This window comes from Atractosteus spatula, chromosome 8 (genome assembly GCF_055471065.1).
Source record: "Atractosteus spatula isolate fAtrSpa1 chromosome 8, fAtrSpa1.hap1, whole genome shotgun sequence".
Taxonomy (NCBI): Eukaryota; Metazoa; Chordata; class Actinopteri; order Semionotiformes; family Lepisosteidae; genus Atractosteus; species Atractosteus spatula.
In genome coordinates, this window is record NC_142713.1 from 10,354,886 (window position 1) to 10,375,654 (window position 20,769).

At 40.4% G+C, this 20,769-nt stretch overlaps 1 protein-coding gene across 1 annotated transcript in view; it reads right to left on the reverse strand.

The window, feature by feature from the left end:
* Positions 1 to 20,769, reverse strand: part of nup205 (nucleoporin 205) — a 63,360-nt gene that overhangs the window by 41,308 nt on the left and 1,283 nt on the right. Inside the window, exons 2-13 of the mRNA XM_088924098.1 lie at positions 19,113 to 19,255; positions 13,266 to 13,437; positions 12,235 to 12,379; positions 9,864 to 10,023; positions 8,868 to 9,096; positions 7,595 to 7,759; positions 7,062 to 7,237; positions 6,261 to 6,377; positions 4,915 to 5,055; positions 3,550 to 3,700; positions 2,282 to 2,487; positions 1,056 to 1,238 (exon numbers count right to left, since the gene is read on the reverse strand). Of these exons, the coding sequence (XP_088780224.1) occupies positions 1,056 to 1,238; positions 2,282 to 2,487; positions 3,550 to 3,700; positions 4,915 to 5,055; positions 6,261 to 6,377; positions 7,062 to 7,237; positions 7,595 to 7,759; positions 8,868 to 9,096; positions 9,864 to 10,023; positions 12,235 to 12,379; positions 13,266 to 13,437; positions 19,113 to 19,255 (1,988 nt within the window). The remainder of the gene's footprint in view (positions 1 to 1,055; positions 1,239 to 2,281; positions 2,488 to 3,549; positions 3,701 to 4,914; positions 5,056 to 6,260; positions 6,378 to 7,061; positions 7,238 to 7,594; positions 7,760 to 8,867; positions 9,097 to 9,863; positions 10,024 to 12,234; positions 12,380 to 13,265; positions 13,438 to 19,112; positions 19,256 to 20,769) is intronic.

Here is a 20,769-nt window from a genome sequence, read left to right on the forward strand (position 1 = left end):
TACAAATTACAATTATCTTGCACCTCTGGACATATTGCAAAAGGTTTAGAGACCATACTGAAACAAACCATATAAATATAGTTAAGAATATGCTAATAGATTTACATAAGTAGTCCACTCCTACTGATCCTAAGTGCAGCTTTTGATTGCACTGGAAATCATGCCATTTTACTGAATTGCACAAACAACCATCTAGGAGTGACTGAGACTTCTCTTTAATGGTGTGGCTCCTTTTTGGCAACCAGAAACAAATTAATATGGCTGTTTTAAAATCCAATATTGCTCCAGTCACTCAGGGTAATCCACAGGGTTCTGTTCTCTATGACCTTTAATAGTCAACATTTACATGTTGCCTCTCAGTCAGATTAATCAGCACCGCAGACTTCTCTACTGTTCTAAAAACACTCAAAAATACTTGCAGGCTAAATCAGATACTATTGTGGTTTCTACACTTTACAGCTGTCTGTCATTAAGATATAGATGTAACAAAATTTAAATTAAACTGTGATTTAAGAGTACAGTCCGGAATTTAGCCAGGATAATAGGGTAATACGAACAGTGACAAGAAATGCTCAATGACTATTAGTTAGGATTTCATCATAAGAACAGCTCCCTACAACACAATATTCCTAGTCACTGTACTGGGGCATTGGATTGGAAATTGTTCATGTCGAGAGGGAAAACCGCCACCTACTGGTCCACCATAAACTGGTTTTCACTGGAGACCTATCTCAGTACCAAGTAGGTCGAGTCTTGCTTAGTTTCTGATGTCTGATGAGAATAAAACTAAAAAAGTTTTACACAAACAATAAAATATGCACAAATTCCCACAAAGGTGTGGTCAACAAAAAGACGCAGCTCTTAAGAACACAGCAATAGCAGTACAGAGACTGTAGCAGACATGAGACTGTACTGAAGCCCAAGGTTGCTGGTAGCAAATTCAAGTAAAGAATTCGAGGAAAAATTTGGTGGCAAATTCAACAAAAAACAATAGCACGAATAAGGCCTTCAAATCAAGAATGGATTAACGTACCACAGAAAGCTTGGATATTTACCTGGGTGTACTCCAGCGACTGCCAAAGGGAGGCTGCGATCTCGGGCGATTTTCCAAAAGCAGCCAGGCAATGCAGCAGCTCGGCCTTCAGCACAGGCTGAATGCTGCACTGCAGGAGGCCCAGCATCACCACCACCGGTGTCCACTGGGGGTGCTCACACAGCGCCAGCCGCGCATTCTCGCTCTGAGGGCAACACACACAGCCAGGAGTCACTAACCCTCGACACCCGCTAGCTGGACACAGGTCAAGGCCTACCAGCTCCATCTCTGGCTACATCCTTTACGACGGACTCAATAACGCAATGTTTTAGATAGGACCTGGGCTGGGGATAAGTAGAGGTGGCGTGTGAGCAGTTTGAAATTGGGCAGTTAACTGGGATAACCTCACTAAATTATGAAAAACTCTGTACGAGGTCAAACTAATGATATACAGGGGTGGCGCAGTTTTTGATCCATGAAAACATTAATTCTAAAGCTGGTTAACCTCTGCGCATGGACTGTGTGGATATTTTTCAGAAAACGCATGACATTTCAGAGCACCTAGAAGGGGAGGATAAGCTTTATCAGAAATACCATTACACCTAAACTATCCGTGTGTTGAACCTAAATGTTAATCCTAATTATATATGTCAAAAAGCCTCTGAAAAATGGCAATCACGATCACAGAGAGAGATGTTTTCACATATGAAAGCTGCTTGTACATGTTCTGATGCAGAGTGCAGCAGAAGGTACACTTTTATGTGTCTCTGTTGTCTTTCTGGAAATGTGAACCTTTTCATAAAAGACTAAAAATCATTTCAAAACCTTAGAGCCTTGTGCTGTGACGTCTTGCATCCCCTCCGTGGACTAACTAAGGACAGCACTATAATGTACCAGAGTATGCATGTAATTTTGGAAGGTTACACAGTACATCACCTTCAACCTCAGTTGCTCAATTAAAACTTCTGTCATTCTTTCTCAGGGTATTAAATCTTTCGTCAAGTAGTCAGGCTTACACTTCTCAATTTTTACCTTGAACTGGAGGAAACACCTGGTTTCATCTCCGCTAGGGTGACAAGAGAAGTGATCCTACAATCCTGAGTAACAGACAGCAGGAGTGGAGATGCTCTTGCTGTTTAGATAAAGGTGGCAGGAATCACAGATCCCTATAGTGGGAGGAGATTTAACGTCTCCTCGGAGCGACCACCTGTCACCCAGGGCAGCGCCTGAGCTGGCACCAGTACGCACCCAGGTGATGATGGTGGTGATGAGCTGGAGGAAGACGGTGAGCCCGTCCAGCTCCCGCTGCGTGATGCCCCGCAGTGCCAGGTGGCGGTACTGCGATGCGTCTGCGCTGGGAAGGTCCCGCCGCAGGTTCTGGTGGTAGAGCATCAGAGAGTGGAAGAAGTGCTCCCAGGACACTGGACTGCCCACCGCTGCCTGGATGTTCTCCACTGAGGAAAACAAGAGTCACGTCAACAGAAGTCGCGCTGGTCTGCTGAAGAGCTGGCACAGGACAATGGGGCGTCTCATGTGAAGACAAGAGACGAGTAAAAGTCAAAAGGATGACCCAGTGCAGTGCAGTGTGTTATACTACACAATTAACTGAAGAAATGGAGACAGCAGCTGGGCAGGATAGTAACCTGAGGGTTAGCGCCGCTCTCTAAAAGCTCATGACTCATCGCGTCTATTCCTGTTTGGGGTGCTTTGTGTAAGGTGTCCACGTGTCCAGCTGGGTGTCTGAAGTTCTATTTTTTCCCCTCCATCTTCAAAAGGCATGTTGACCAGTCTCTTTAAATTGATCCTATATTTACACTCTGTGACAGACAGGCATTCTGTCCAGGGTGTACTCTCGCCTTGTGCATCTGGGATAGGCTAAAGGCTGCTGCGAGCTTTAGCAGGAAGACTCCTGATCTTGAAGGTCCATCTATTCTTGGCTACAAAGCTGTTGCTTCCCCTCATTATTTTGTACATCAAATAATGATCTGGATGCATTTCCAACAGAGAAGTAGAAAATAAAGAACGATGGCTCTTTAGACATCCTGTCATGCTCGAATACACTTTGTATCACCTGTTGGCTTTACTATTTTTTCCACTCTAAAATTTCACAACACTTTTATATGTGCTTGACTAAATACTCTCTGCCAAAAGTTTCTAAGATGTTAAAATTTCAGCAGAATGCAAATGAAAATTGCTCAGTCAATTACAAACCACAAGATATGGTTTGGAAAAGATATCTTCCTTTTGAGCTTCTAAAATGTAGAAAAATAGGGAAAATATTTTTTAACAGGCAGGCCTAGAATTTCCACAGGTATCCACATGGGAATAACGTCATCCTATGAGAACAGACTGGTCCAAACTAACTTTTATTAAACGAGGAAACACATACAACATGTAATATATTTACTGTCAGTTGACCTATAATTGAAGTTTATTAATATGGCTCTGCCTGCTGGCTAAATTTCACCAACACAGTGATCATGTCCTCACAGCACTGTTCAGTGGTAGTTCATTACCATGTGGGGTTCCGTTCCCTTTGAGCAGGCTGAAGCAGTAGTGGGCACACTGGGGCCCATTCGCCAGCCCCTTCAGCATTTTCAGGTAAGGGATGTACAGTGTGGAGGGCAGAAGGTCCCCCATCTGCCTCACAAACTTGGACAGCACCACCTGCAACACAACCACAAGCCCACTTACAGTTGGAAAGAAAACAGCTCACAGTGTCTGTGTATACCAGATCACTTCCTTATCATTGGGAAAAACACACAACCAAAACTAATGCTGTCTGAAAGTCTTCAATATATATCCGGAGATAAATCACTACACAACGTGTAATCACAAGTGTCTAATAAACACTATATTGTCACAAGCTTTAAATTCTATATTTTTCAGCAGTTACTCTGTTAACACTGGGAACTTCCGATCTCATCAGAGCTCATAAGATAAGAAAGGTTAGGCCTGCTCTGACAGGCATTGGAGACCAGATTCCCTCTGAGTTATGTTAGTGGACCAGTAGATGGTACTTTCCTCTCTGGAACACAGTTTCCAATCCAAGGCCCAAGCATGGTGACCGGGAACTCTGTACTATAAAATGTATTAATCTTTTCGCTAGCTAAATGCCACAATTCCAGGCTTGCCTAAAATTCCTCTTTAAATTTACTCCAGTAATTTCTGACTTCTTCACATTTCCTGTGTACTGAGGTTGCTGGCACATTACTTTTATATGAACTGTATAAAATGTATATATTTTTTTACAATGGTGGTACACTATGAATGACCTCAACATTTACTTTAAATTCCACAACATTGGAGCAAGGATAAACAGAGAAAGTGAAAGATTTATGAAGAATAAGATGCCAGCTACATCAAAAAACCATGATTGTTAGTAAGAACCCTAGACTGGAGTTGGAAAACAAGTAAACTATAAATGATGTTTACAGTTCAAACTAAACTGTACTGTTTACAGTTAGAATTAAACCGCAACAAGAGATTACAAGAGGAATTACACCCAAATGAAGTTGGAAACAGTCAATGACTAATGATTCATGTGCACACATTTGCACACTTTTTTATCAATTAAATACTGGCAACAGAATTTCAATATCAATTTGAAAGAGGATGAAGGAGGACATCTGTTAAGAATTAACTTGGATTTGCTTTTTGCTTAGGATTTTCATATTGAAAGCATGTGCTATGAAAAGTCTAAATTAATTCAAAGGAATTTGCTTTAAAGTGGTCCATCACTATCAGAATCAGTCATTCTGTTTCCAAAATGTCCAATGCCTATAGGAAAAGTGACTTAGGAGGCAGTAAGTAGCTTTAATAAATATGATCAACCCTACTCGATTCTACAGGGCAGTCTGGGATTGCCGTGGCTGGCACACCTGTTTGTGGGGGGGCCTCTGGTGTGGCACTCCCAGGTACGAGCCTGTGAAGGTGGAGCTTTGATGGATGGATTCCAGAGGGCACCAGTACTCCAGGGCCAGCTCCAGGTTAAAGGGGTCTTTCCCATAGAACTCACCGATCTGAGGGCAGAAAAACAAAGATCGCAATACACTGAACACCAAGACTCCATACTACTGCAAGAGAAAAGTCAGTTTGATCTTAGATTTGTTTTGTTTCCTTACTACATTCCAACAGCCAGATCTTACTCAAACTGCTGTAATCTAGCAGAACAGCTATCTCTGAGTTGTCATTTGTGATTTAAGCCATAAGAAAGTGCCTTAAGGACACATTAGAGAGGAAATAAAAGTAAAAGAGGGATCTGATGCAGCTGGTTCAATGAGGTTTTACTCTATAAAAAGAGAACATCAGATGAGATCTCTATTGGCAAGACCAGTTTTTCAGTAAGGCTAGATATAAGAAACTAGATATAAATGTTGGCACAGTTGTGAGTAGGTGTTCCCTTTGCTGCACTTGTGTGTTTAAGTTTTGTTCGAAGGGTTTATGGTTTCTCTTGCCTGGTAACAGGCTGATGGAGGCCTGTAATAAAGAGTGCTAGATGTGTCTAAATGTCTCGTTGTTGCTCTCGTGAACCGTTCCATATATGCTACAATATAAATTTAATACATAAATATAAATTTAAGCTGTGTAAACATTTTTTATTAGGTTAACTAATAAACTTAGTAAAGCTTTGGTTAGGCATTTGGTTAGGTTTTGAGTGGTCTGCCCCTAACCCTATTTTTCCCATAAGCCCTGTTATTTTTAACGCACGATTTTTGCATAACACGTGATTTTAAAGGAACGCATCTATCACGTTAACGCAGAGACACCTGTTTTTTTTTACAATTCCTTATAAATCTCAAAGCTGCAACTCTTTTCACTTGTAAGTTTAAGTTTGTGTTTAACTCCATACTTATTATATAATGTATTTTTATGGAAAGTCAAAGTATCCCAGAGATTCTCAACAATGGAAAGAAATAGTATGGCATTATAAATTCTAATATTTAAAAGTGTAAAATACATATTTATTTTTAAAGCATGTTCTAAAAAACTTTGACTACTACGTAATATGTCAAGCTGACAAATTCCTCACATCAATAAAATCTAAATCGGCAAAAGGTCTTCTTGTTCTTCAACAGCACAGGAGAGCAATATGGATCTTATATTGTGTCAAAGCAGCTCCACTGAACTTAGCTCCTGTGCAAGTTGGCTTTCACACCACAAATAAACCCAATAAAGTGAGATGTATAAAATGTGGACATCTCTGTGCATGACCATGAAGACTCACCAGAATCATGAGGTGCTCCAGGTCTCTGCGCAGGGCAGCCGGCAGCTCACTGCCCATCTGCAGACTCATGTGGACCAGCCTGGCATCTTCATCAGCCCGGTTCCTCAGCTGCTTCACCTGCACACCATCAAGACAACAGAGACCGACAAGGTAACACTCTCGCCTCACAGATGGCTGTGATAGTGAAGTGATAATGACCACTCATTATCACTTGTCTTCTACACAATGTCTCAGACTAATTTGGATTCAAACCAATAAACCTGTGTGCTACAGTATGTTGATAGCCTGTTCAGTATCATCTTTACTTTCACTCCTAGAAAAGACACAATACTAAAAAAAGTCTAAATGTGAAAACAATATATTTTGTGCTTTTGGGATGACATACAAGATCCAAATGGTCTTATTTTGCAAGACTGATCCAAATTAAACTTTGTTTTTCAGGGGCAAACAGATTGGCTGAGTCAGTACATACATTCACCAAGAGCAAGTTAAGATTTGCAGGTTGGAGACCTGGTCATATCACCAGACTGGGATTCCTCAAAGCGCCTTGGGCAGCCGAGTGGGTACATTCAGTGAGGGCTCTCTCAGCTGTCTGCAAATACTGTACTCCCGGTGGCATCCCAGGGCACCTGCATGCTTGCGTTGCTGTTGGTAAGGGACGTGCACTTTAAACGCGCTAATGAATTTGAGTTCTCCAACCCACGACCCCTACTGATGTCTGGAAATCTTACAGCCAAATACAAGGAATGCCGTGTTCCTGTGTGAGGACAGCTCAATGTCTCCCTCTGCCAGTGATCTCACCTTCATGGGCATGAGGGACAAAAAGTCGGTCAAGAGGGAATGCATGCGACGAGTGTAGAACTCCTCCTGTCCAAAGCCCTCTGAGCCCAGCATGGCCTCGGTTATGAAGAGGAAAGCGTTGTCTTGGATGGCTAGATCTGCAAGGGTCTCATCCCCTTCGGTGAACTCCACCAGAGCTGGGGAGAACGGGACACAAACATGCCTGAAACCTTATCCTCACAGAGGACAAACGCATAGTTCAGTAGAGATGAATGAACTAAAAAAAAAAAGACATTTGGGGGTTATAATAATTTTAATATTTGTATTGCTGCCAAACCGATCTAAACACTTATGACAGATTCTAAAATAGACAAATTTAATAGATAAATACTGATATTTTCTAAAACACTAATATGTTAGTTCAAGTGGTTTTTACAATATTACGCAATGCAACATTCATTAGGACTGAGGTTAATGTCAATCCCCAAGCTGCAGTGTAACAGCAGTTACACGCTTATGGATTAGTTTGCCAGGGAGCAGTAAATGTGTGGTACCTGTGCCCTGGGGCAGCTGGGAGAGGGCACGGAGTGCCAGGGCCCAGGCCAGTCTCACCACAGCCTGCAGGCCAGGCAGCTTCCAGGAGCGGGAGTCCAGCAGGCGTTTGTAAATGGCGTCCACATACTCCTTTTCTGTCAGCAGCGGAAGAGCCTGGATAAGATCTGAGAGAGAGCGAAGCGATGGCAACGTCAGAGCCTGCCATGCCCTTGCTCCATTAACAGGCAGAATATAGAACTGATCCAGATTTTTTTTTTAATTTATCCTGTGTTCCTCGAGCGCAGTGTTACTTGGAATTAAGAGCTGTCCCATTCAATCCTTTGCCATTTTCATCTTCCGGTGTAGACAGAATATTTCTATGAGCGACACCAGACATAGACTTGTTTTTCCTTAAGACTCCTTAACTATCCCTCCTTGTCATAGTCATTAGGATAGAGATTTTTAAATCTGACAAAAAAAAATCCATAATACACATGAATTCACAAAACATTTTGTAAATCCTCCTTTTAGCCTCCTGTCTGGCACTGCTGAAGGGGCAAATCTGACCAGTCCTCCAGGAACTTACTCTTAGGTATCTGTAGCACCGTCTTGAGTTTGAACCACAATCTAACTCTGGTTTTCTAAGACAAGACAAATATCACTGTGCTATAAAGTTATGATTACAGTGTAATTCCCATTTCACTGGAAGTATGAATAAATCTGAAGGGTACTGTATCTTACTGCCTGTATGGCTATCATTTAGCTTTATAACTTTCATGGTTTGCAGGTTATACAGTACGTTTATTATTTCCATTTAGATGGGCGACTGACACAAGGGCACAGGATCAAAATACTCAAAATAACAAAACAACACACAACAAAATAAGACTTCCAATCATTGTTGGATGACAAGGACATATTTTTTTCAAAGCTAACTGTGCATCAAAACTGTAATAATAGTCTTAATATTTTTATCCTTAATGATTGCAGCCATAGAAGGGTAAGAATCACAGATGCAGAATGAATTTGTGGTGTTTCAAAGATAAAATTTTGCAGAATTGTTTTGTATTCTTTGATTACTTAGTATTAGAAAAAATCCTGAGGAACAGATGCTGGCTACAATATTCAAGCTACGATTAACAGATGGGCCTTTTATCTTCCTTGTTTGATTACAACACCTGTGGCATCTAACCAGTATATACAAATTCAATAGAAAATAAAGGAAAAGAGACATCTGGCCACTTATTAAAGATAGGATTTTGGCGACACCAAGACCCACTGTTGTACACGCACCTTCCCTGTCCTCAGTGCCCTGCTCCAGGAAGCTGACGTCCAGACAGTAAAGCAGGGCCATGACAAGTGCCAGATTTACGCTGTCCAGTGAACCGTCTGCCTCTGTTGTCACATTCTCCAAGTAGCCAATGACAGCCAGGGTGTCGTCTTTGTTGAGAGGCGACTGACAGGCCCAGGCGAAAAGGCACTCTGCTAGCGACTGGCGGCACTCCTTAATCAGATCAGACACCTGGGAGAGCGGGGGCACAGAAGCACGGGCATAGGATCTGATTTTGCAAACATACTTATTTCTGCAAAGATTTACAAAACACCGGATAATCTGAGCAGACTTATTTGTACCTATAAAAACAACAAAATGCAATTTCCTGTCAAGCGACTTATTTTTTCTTTCAAAAATTCACTGTGGCCTCTTGTTTTATGAAGACAACTGATCTTTTTTAAAACTCACTTTTGTATTTTTGGTTTTATACTCAACCAACTGGAATCACCAGTTCATTATTTCTCAGTAGGACTGGGACCCCAGGGGTCCAGCAGGACTCTCAGCCATAAAAGCAGGAAATGTACAATGGGGACAGGATTTATCGTGTGAAATAAACCGACTTTGGTAATTTGAGGAAAACGCATACATCTTTTTTCAGTTTACTTTGTTTCACTATTAATCTCAGAGTAGTATATTCAGGAAATTGCTCCTTATTCTTTTTCCTACGCATTTACTGTATCTTCCTCACTCCGAATCCAGTATAGCACTTGTGTCAGGTCAGACCACATACAGGCAAAGTGTAAGTGCTGTGTCTTTTTAACTGCCGTAAAGAGCTTGTGGAAAGCTGTCCAACATTCATGATGTGATAGATAATATCATATGATAGAAGTCTCTTCCATGTATTTGACAGAAACAAAGCTTTGTCTTCTAGATCCACACGTAAAAGACTATTGTCAAGGTTAGAAAAGGTGTCATGGTGTTAAACCAGAGGTCGTTACTCAGACACATCTTCTTACCTCCTTTCTGTGCTTCTCATTCCCCAGGCCGCGCTCCTTCTGTAGTTTCTCAAACTCCTTGGTGACACTGATTTCTGAAATCAGGGCCAGGATTTTCCCAGTCAAGCCCTGACTCATCAGGTCATCTGTGAAGCGCGTGGTGATGGACACCAGCTCTGAGCTGCGTACACACAAAATAAACCAACAATCTAAGAGAATCCTCTTCATAAAGGGTATTAATGAAACCATGTCTTATAGAAAAATTTTCTCTTCACAAAATCATAGAAGAAAAAACCTTTAAATTAATACCTGGTGTCTCACAATATTAGTATGTACACCCCCCCCCCCCCGAAAAATATGATATCTGTCATTCAGGCCCTGTAGCTTATTGTTGCAGTGAAATAGGAAAGCTGAGTTTTAGCTGGGATTAGCTTGGTGGCTGTTCTGTTTTATTTTGAAAGTTTGGGACAATGGACAATATTAAAAAAGCTTTCAACACAAACAGGGCAAAAGGAAGAGATCATGAAAGTGAGTCCCAATAATGTAGCAAAGATAACTTAATTTGTTAATCATTAAAACAGCCATATTAAAAGATACAAGTAATAGGTTTATTCCATGCTGAAAGAAAAGAAGAAAGAAAACAACGTTTCGGCCGTGCAGCCTTCTTCAGGTGTGAGAAAGACAGGGCAGTAAGCAAAGGTAATGTAGCGGGAGAACAAAAGCTGGAGGAGCGAGAGGCGGGAGCAGGGGACTGACAGAGTGGCCAATCAGGTAGTGTGAAGTCAGCATAGGTGAAGAGAGGTGTGAAATGAAACCTCCAATGAATAGAGAAAACTTAGAAGAAAAGTAGTCTGTCGTTGAGAGAAGGGGGAAGGTGTGATCCTAGCTGCAGGATAATTTTGGTTTCTGTAGTCTTTCTGATGTATGAGTTCGGAAAACCGTCTTTGAGAACACAGACGGAGAGTGGTCGTGGCCGTCAGAGGTGAAATGAGAAACAATGGGCTTGGAGAGATCTTTAATCTTCACAGCCCTGACGTGTTCACTGAAGCCTCTGAGACTCGGAGACCGCTTCAGAGAACATGTTTTCCGAACTCATACATCAGAAAGACTACAGAAACCAAAATTATCCTGCAGCTAGGATCACACCTTCCCCCTTCTCTTAATGACAGACTACTTTTCTTCTAAATTCTCTCTATTCATTGTAGGTTTCATTTCACACCTCTCTACACCTATCCTGACTTCACACCTCTTGATTGGCCTCTCTTTCTGTCCCCTGCTTCCGCCTCCCGCTCCTCCTCTCTCCCAGACTTTGTTCTCCCGCTACATTACTTTGCTTACTGCCCTGTCTTTCTCACACCTGAAGAAGGCTCCACGGCCAAAACATTGTGTTTTCTTTCTTCTTTTTTTCAGCATGGAATAAACCTATTACTTGTTCCTTTGCAGCCTACGCATGCTGACGCAGCTACCCACCTGAAACATTAAAAGATATGTAAATTGTACTCTCAGAGGCTTAAGGACATCCCAGTATTTTGGTTTCTATACCTTCTACTGTTTCTATTACTGTATGATTTAAAATTTCTACATTTACTCCTGTAATTTGATTTTCACTGCTTTACATTGTGTGTTTTTGCACTGAGGTTTTAACCATTCAGATTATTCTGAATAAAAGTGAAGTAATTTCTTAACTAAGAATTATAAAAAAACAGACAAACCCTAAGTCCTAATGCCAGCAGCCATATCACTCACAACTGGCAACCCACTGAAGCTAAGCAGGTGTGAGCCTGGTCAGTACCTGGATGGGAGACCTCCTGGGAAAAACTAAGATTGCTGCTGGAAGAGGTGTTAGTGGGGCCAGCAGGGGGCGCTCACCCTGCGGTCCATGTGGGTCTTAGTGCCCCAGTATAGTGACGGGGACACTATACTGTAAACAGGCGCCATCCTTCGGATGAAATGTAAAACCAAGGTCCTGACTCTCCGTGGTCATTAAAAATCCCAGGGCGTTTCTCGAAAAAGAGTAGGGGTGTAACCCTGGCATCCTGGACAAATTTCCCATTGGCCCTCCTAATAATCCCCATCTATGAATTGGCTTCATTACTCTGTTCTCCTCCCCACTGGTAGCTGATGTGTGGTGAGTGTTCTGGCGCAATATGGCTGCTGTCGCATCATCCAGGTGGGGCTGCACAGTGGTGGTGGTGGAGGGGAGTCCCCATTACCTGTAAAGTGCTTTGAGTGGAGTGTCCAGAAAAGCGCTATATAAGTTTAAGTAATTATTAATAGATTTTGTTTGTGTATTCAAATAAACCAGACTGGATAGGAGGCCTGTGGTTTATACTGCTATGATTCCCTGGAAGTACGTGAGGCTGGTATGACACCAGAGTGGGTTCAGGCAAACCTGAGCTCCAGAGTGAAGGTCTTTCCGTGGCGGGACTGGATGAGAGAGCGCAGCGAGTTGGCGATGCACCTCTTCCCATCCCAGTACAGGAGCACGGCCACCAGCCCTCGGGTCAAGCCAGGGAAATGGGGCTGCTGGTACTCCCCTGCGCATGGAGCCAACAGAGAGATCAAAGCAAAGAAAAAAATGTCAGCACTCAGACAAAGTGAGAAAGCTTTGTGCTTGGAACACACATCCTTAACACAACATAGTATAATTGAACTGCACTTATTAAGATTTGAACAGTATTAATAAGTAGAAGGAACAACTGGAAATATTAAAATCACACAGTTATTAAGAACACAGTAAAAATCAAATACCAAAGACCAAAACACTGAAACAGTCTTCTTTTTTCCTGATAAGAAACTAATGTTTTTCTTCTAATAGAAGTTTAAAACACATTCTCATGACATGATATACAAAGAATAATGTAGCAAAGTTTAAACATTTGGACACTTCATCTTATGTCTGCTTGATATGAAATTCGATTTGTGCCTCCTGGTATACAGAAAAACAAATTTGGAAACTTTGCCATTACAGAATCTCAGAAAGAAAATGAGCTGCAGCTCAGTGGTTGACTTGGCAGAGCATCAGTCTCTCCATGATTACTTCCAGAGACAAATTCAAAGCACTTACAACCAAAAACCACAGTAAAACCTAAAGTGGCCTGGCCGTTAACTCCGGCAGTTCAGAACAGCTCCAGATGGCCACAAAATGCAAAGTGCACATTCACCCACCTATGGCCATTCATGTATCACTGCATCCACTGACAACACGACCTGCTCTAACCCCTCAATCTATAGCATCAAGCCTCAACCCTTTCCCACTGACAAAGAATCTTTCCCACAAACCAGTGAGTGTGATGGAGCTCTCCGGCTCTAATAGGTAAGTGCAGACCCATCTGGGCAGAAGAGCTGCATCTGTGTGTATGGCAGTACTTTTCTTGAGTAGCCAGACACTGGGTCAGGAACCCATCTGTGGTGGCCCCATACCTGCCAGGAGAAGCTCCAGAGCGGCCAGCTCTCCGATGTTGAAGAGGTCACTCAGGATGAAGGCCTCTGCGAGGAGCTGCTCTGGGAGGAGCCTGGTGCCCTGCTGGCCCTGGACCGAAATGCCCTCTGTACTGGCTTTCTTCACCTTGTCCCTCTGCTCAGCACTCTTTGGCTGCCGAAAGGAAGAGGGCATACAGTCACATATCATGGACAGTATCAATCTCGATCATGCAGGACCTTCCTTGCAGTGAAGTCACGGTCACACACTAACAGGAACAACTGGGAAACAGCTTTAATACATACACTGTCCAGCAGGTTTACCGAAACCCCTGATGAAACAGGAAGAACAAAACGTCACATAACAGAATGGGTTATGGATTGGATGACTGCCTGAAACTTCCTTGAAATAAATGCAGTATGGGGAAGCAGTTACCTCATGAACCTCTACAGCAGCACCATAGAAATTGTCCTCACTAGTGGTATCACTGTGTGGTACAGCAATACTACAATGCATGACAGAGATGCACTACAAAAGGTTGTGGCAACGGCACAGAGGATTATAGGATGTGATTTACCATCAATCAGCGAGATTCACACCAACCGATGACGCAATAAAGCCCAATCCATCATTCAGGATCCCAACCACCCCAGCCACAAACTGTTCTCTCCCCTGCACTCTGGCAAGCAGGACCACTATGCTTAAGAACAGTTTCTATCCTACAGCAGTACGCATCCTCAACAGCTAACTCTAAAGCCTCAGACTCAATGCATATCTGCACTATGTACTTTTTGCATGGTGTAGCATGTTTTTTTTCCTCCGACTACTACATATTTATTTTCCCACAACATATTTATTGTTCCTGTTATTACTAATTATGTTTGAATGTACTGTCTACATTACCTGTGGGCAAACAGTTTTAACTGGCCCTTGAGGAAATAATAAATTAGTCAATATTACGCCATATTCCACCTTGTTTGGTGCTATTTTTTCTTACATTTCATTATTCTTCCCGTTAGATGGCTCATGAATGTTTTACAACAGTGGTTCCAAACCACTGTGCATCACGCCACCTTGGGGAGGTGCCATTGTCGGTCAGGGGTGTCGCAGGTATCGCCAGTCAAGGAAAAAATGTATTACATGCAAAACCGGCTGTTCATGCACACAGAATGTACGAGTCGCGCACTACCTAGCTAGATTGTGTCACATGACACTAGGCAATAATAATAATAAACTTTATTTATAGAGCACCTTTCATACAAATAGCAGCTCAAAGTGCTTTACAAACCAAGCGTAAAAATAAAATCTTAAAGTTAAGAGATATACTTTCAGTTGTAAAGGAAAACACAGTAATACAGTAAAGCAACATAACTGTCAATTACATAATTGCTCACACCTGAAGAAGGCTCCACGGCCGAAACGTTGTGTTCTCTTTCTTCTTTTTTTCAGCATGGAATAAACCTATTACTTGTTCCTTTGCAGCCTACGCATGCTGACGCAGCTACCCACCTGAACTAATTGTCAATTTATGCTTGAAAAAGAAATAAATAAAAATGAGGAAAGTCGGAATAAAACAAAAACAATAAAAGTGAAATAAAAAAGAAAGATAAATAGAAAGAACAAAGAACCATTAACTAAAAGCTAAATTAAAAAAATATGTTTTCAAATGTTTTTTAAAACAATGTACAATGTAGGCAAGAGAGTTGGCAGTCTGTAAGCAGCGTAACAGTTGACCTGTTGACTTCAGTGTTTCATGTTTCTATGAGCGGTCATTTTGTGAGCTTTTTGTTACACAATCGCAATGGAGAGGTTTTTAAATATGAGTAAAAAACATGAAAGACATGGAGCCTAGTTATAAAGAGAAATGGAAACCAAATACAGAGAGTATGAGTTCTGAATTTCTGTTTCACGTGCAAAATTCTGGACACTGAAGAATGTCCTCAGTGTGTTGTCTGTCTTAAAGTGTTGGCTGCTGAGAGTATTTTTTGCGCAAGTTAAATGAATGAACAGAAAGCGGCTTTTTCTAACCAAGCTACAGTCCCCAGAAAAGTCGTTCTTTCATCATATAAAGTCGCGTACTGAGTAGCACAATGCAAAAAAACTCATACTATTGGAGTACCAAGGAATAAGCAACAGAGCCCTGTGAATTCTGCAATTTCCTGCCTTTGTGAGGCTGGGTTTTCAGCACTTGCGGTTATCAAATCCAAGTTCAGATCAAGAGTCAATATTGAGAAGGAGATGCGCGTTGCCATTTCAAAAATACTACCCAGTATTTTTGGTCAATTATTTTAAAAATTTATTAAACAAGCCCACCTACCCATTAAGAGGCACAAACAAAAAGACACTGTATTTCTCCCCCTTTTGTAAAAGCATTCATGTTAATTTTTTTTACTTTTTCTAAGTCATTTTATTTGCATTTTACAAAGATGTTGACTTTTTTTAAAAAGTCCTTATTTACCAAAAAGTATTTTGGTTTTGAAAATGATTAAAAATAATAAAAAATGGATCAACTTTGTTTTTATTTTGACCCATCATTTCCATTTCAAATTTATAATCTTTTGTTAATCTTTTCAAATTTATAATCTATAATCTTTCTTTCTTCTTTTTTTCAGCATGGAATAAACCTATTACTTGATCTTCTGTAAAATATCGCACTGCCATAGAACGTATTTTTGAGACAGGGGAGGCGTGTGGAAAATTTGACAGGTCAAGGGAGGCACGGACCCAAAAAGTTCTGGAACCCCTGCTTTACCAATCTGATTCACCAGTCAGAGTGGGTCCATCGCACTGTAAGGGAACCTGCGCCAAAATGAGAGGATTGAAGAAGCAGAAAGTTGACAGGGAATGCAGAGTGTCCAACAAAGAATGGACTGCAAAATACTTTTTCACAGAGGTTGGAATAAAGACTATATGTTTTAATTTTTTAAGGAAAGTGTTGCAGTGTTCAAAGAATACAATCTCAGTTGGCATTTTTCTACCAAACATGCGAACTACGCTAGCAATCTGTCATGCGAGGAGTGGGCTAATAGAGCTTCCAAACTAGCCGCTAGTTTACAGGCTCAGCAAAATGTATTTTTCCGCCCTTCTACTATCCAAGAGGCCAACACAAAGGCAAGCTACCTGCCTGCATATAAAATTGCTAAACAAAGCAGGCCACTCTCTGAACAGGAGCGTTTGAAGGAGTGTATGATAGAAACCGCAGACATTCTGTGTCCAGAGAGCAAGAGCAAATTTGAGAAAATAAGATTATCACGCAGAACAGTTACCCGTTGGGTCGAGGTAATCGGTGAAGACTTGGCTTGTGAGTTGAACGTCAAGTTTTATTCAGTTTTTATTTTTTTATATTTAAAATCTAGTTGTTTTTTTCTCTCAGGTTATCGTTAACCTTGAACTAATAAGCCTATGTTGGAATTTAAACTTGTATAAAGGCATAGGCTATCTGTAACAGCAGCCCGAAGTGGCCCTCTATACAGTTTCAAAATTGTGTGTGGCCCATGGGCCAAAAAAGATTGCCCACCCCTGGTCTGCATTGTGTGGTGTTGTCTGTTGTACTGTGTATATCTCGAGAGATCAGTGCGATTAAGGATTCTAGTGTACATGTACATATGGCAATAAACTCCTCTTTTTTACACCACTCCTTGTTTAAAAAAATGTCAAATGTAACACTATTGGTTATAAAAGAAATCCACTGAGCAATGTCATATACAAATCAAGTCTAGAAAAAAAAAAGTCAAATTTATTCACACCTTTAAGCATTCCTTTAAAAAGTCCAACAAAAACAATTTATAAATAAGACTCTGCTCTTTGGAAGTGTAATGGAAAGCTCTGAAACTATATGAACATCTCTAAAAGTTTCCTGTTTCTTTGATGCATAGAAGGAGGTAACACACAAAAGGCTTTCAGTAGTAGCATGCATCATCATGGTTAAATTCATAGAAGTCTCCTCTGACCTTAACTAATCTGTAATCTGAAATATGCAGGCAAATGCTCATTGACATCCAAATGTTAGGGGACAGCTATAAAACAATCTACAAAAAGCTGAGCGTTCTACTGTAACAAATTTAAGGCTACTGATATAGTGGCAACCCAAGAAGAAAACACAAATATATCTTCCCACCACAGGCTGTAAGACAAGTGGTTTTAGAGGCAAATATAAATCCAAAGGCAACAGCTGGAAAGCAATTTAAGTTGAATCAGGGCTGTCAGATCTTGATCCTTGACAGCCACACTCCTGAAGATTTGGAAAACACTTTAACTTCACCTAATTAACTAGCTGATCCAATTAACTAATTCAGATTTCACCTGGAATGAAAACCGGAACACTATGACTCTCCAGGACAGGACTCAACGTTACTGTGTTAAATAAAAACTTTCCGAGAAAGATAACAGGAAGAGAAGACTTTTTTCTAATTGGCAAAGTTCCGGGACTTACTACATATACTGTATGAAATCAAAACAAAATTAGTCTATGAATTCTCCAGTTATTCTACAAAATTCTGACTAATTTCTCCAAACATTTTTTTTAAATTTTTTATTTTAGAGAACAAAACAAAACCATTTTACATATAAACCACCATTATTCAGCCTTACTTTTACAAAACACTTTTGACTGTACATCACAAGCAAAAATTCTCTATTCCTGTTTGTTCCCCTCTTAAACTTTTAAACAAATAAATATATATTCAAAATGAGGAAGATGTATACATTTATGAATATGAAAATGGAGGAGACTATATAAATGTACCTTATTAAATTTCAGTTATTTTGTAACTCAACAAATTTCTGTATGTACTGCACCCATCTAGACCAATATCTGACAAATTTATTCATTTGTAATTTTAGTGAAAATTTTCATATTTCCATTATATATATTTCCTTTATTAATTCAATCCAATCATTCATCGTTGGTAAATCTGGGAGAAGCCACTTTCTTGTTATAGCTTTCTTCCCTGCTGATATAAGGATTCCAAACAAATATTCATCAGTTCCCTTCCAGTCAAAATACAGTTTACCAAAATATAAAGCCTCAAATGTAAAGGGTACATTCCTTTCAAATATAGTTTCCAGGGCCTCATGTAACTCCTTCCAGAAAAGCCATATTTTAGGGCAGTTCCAGAATATGTGCAAATGATCACTCTCCAAACATTTTTTATTTAAGAAAAAGATCTGAAACCTCCCAACAGAATGTGAATAAAGTAATGTATACAGATGACATAGAAAAATACATTTTTAGAACTCTAACTCTTTACGACATGTTATATAGCAGACAAATACTTCCAAGCATACAGAGGACAAAACAAAACGGTATTTAAACAGGAAACCTGCATAAAGCTATACAACAACTGTCTTTATCAACATTAACATCCTTTTGGAGTACTCCAATATGTTACAAGATCTTATAGCTTATCAAAGACAGAATGCAGAAAATATGTTAGATACTTAAAACTTCCTTTGTCAATGTCACTGAAGATTCAAAAGGGCTCTGTATTTAGATCTTCAAGTGGCAACATCTTATCTGCAAGGTGGTTACCACATTTGCACCCAAAAGTCTAAAGACGTTCATAATGGTGCATTGGAACAAAGTAAAGGTTTATTCCATGCTGAAAAGAGAAGAAAAGAAACAATGTTTCCACAGCCGAAACATATTTATTTTCTTCTCTTTTCAGCATGGAATAAACCCTTACTTGTTCCTTTGCAATCTACGCATGCTGAGGCAGCTACCTACTTTTAGTGAGACATCCTGAAATTTTGCTTGCCGTCTTTATTGCCTCCACACATTGTCTGGAGGCATTCAGCATGTGAACGCCGCTGTGATCACACGTTAAACATATCAAGAATTCACACCCTACCGGGTTCTTGAAGAGCGAGATGAAGTGGGGCTTGTGTTTCTTCAGCATCAGGTCCAGGAGATGGACGGCCTCTGGTTGCCTCCTCCAGATGGCACTGACCACTGTCTCCCAGAACTCTTTGAACGGCCCCCACAGACTGGCTCCTAAAAGGGGCAGAGGAGGTCAGCTCAGGACAAGCAAAACCCATCCCCATCAGCAGGAAGTACAGCAACTAACACCTCTCTCTTCGGGAGAAAAAACCTAGACATCCACTCAAACAAACAAAGTACTGAAAAGACAGTACTTGTGCACATTGTATTGTAATAATTACCAAACAGGTGCCTTTTTAATATTTTTAATTTAGTGCCCCTAACAATGAAAGGTTAATTCCTAACAATAAAAAAGCTGTGCCACATTCCAAACATTTTCATCTGCACTGCATCACCTATTCTTTGCTAATCCTATGTGCTTTATTCAAATTAATATATGGTTAACTATGTATGAAAGTCAAAGGTGAATTAATTTACGTTCTCTATTTTTACTTCAGAAGAACTGCTTGTGAATTAAGCTGACAGTACTAGACTGAAACAACAAGTGTCTTGATATCAGAAGTGACCTGAGAAGGAAGTAGATGCATCTTGCCCTGATAGGAATGAACTTCAAAAACATTTCCGTCTTTTTTCAATGGTAATTGAAAACAGTGATTTGTAATTCAGGATACAGCTGTCTTTTCTGTATCATGTGTGTAGACGTTATCATATTGTTACAGCTTTAGGTGACTTAGAAGTGTCTCAATATTCAATGTATTTTTATTCACATTGCGTACCTTAATATTACCACCCTGTAGCCTGATATTATCCGATAGCAGAAGCTAGACAAGGAACTGAATTTACAAACCAACACCCCAGTATGGTACATACGCAGGGATACGTGCTGTAGGACACCCAAGTGTCCATGCAAAATTTTGGGTTTGCAAAATCTTGATTACCTAAAGTTTCTACTTCATTCACATTAAGTGATTTCTCATTTCACCACCTGGTCTTCTGTTATGTGCAGGCTTATTACACAGTAATTTTTTGCCTTCTATAATGCAGATTCCCATTACTTTATGCAAAAATGAAACGCAGCACCCACTTCTTTGATCATAATTCTGATTAAGTAATAGAAGTATTAGAACACCTAATTATTTTTTTACTTTTCGCCATCTCCCAAAAATATCCATCCATTTTCTAACGTCTTTATCCAATATAGGGTCGCAGGGGAGCTGGAGCCTATCCCAGCAAGCAACGGGTGCAAGGCGGGATACACCCTGAACTGTGAGGCAGCAATGCAAACCACCGAGCCACCCTGAATAAAAAATATTTCATGGAATTTTCCCTTGTGATGGGAGCAAAATTTAAGAAAAATATTTATGGAACAATCTTCAGAACGTCATCCGAAATTACGTTTTGTAAGATTAAAAAATCAGAGCACCATGACAGTCTTCTTTCTGGGCGTACAATGTACTAAAAGTATAAATATCTGTGCATCTCTCTCGTTCTTTCATTCAGACATTCAGTAAAGATACTACAGACATTTAAAGTGTATTTTGCGTATACAGTAAACCATCAATTTACCGGATTAAAAAACAAATACTACATAGTTTTAAAATTCGCGAATATCAATGGTGCTCGGCAGG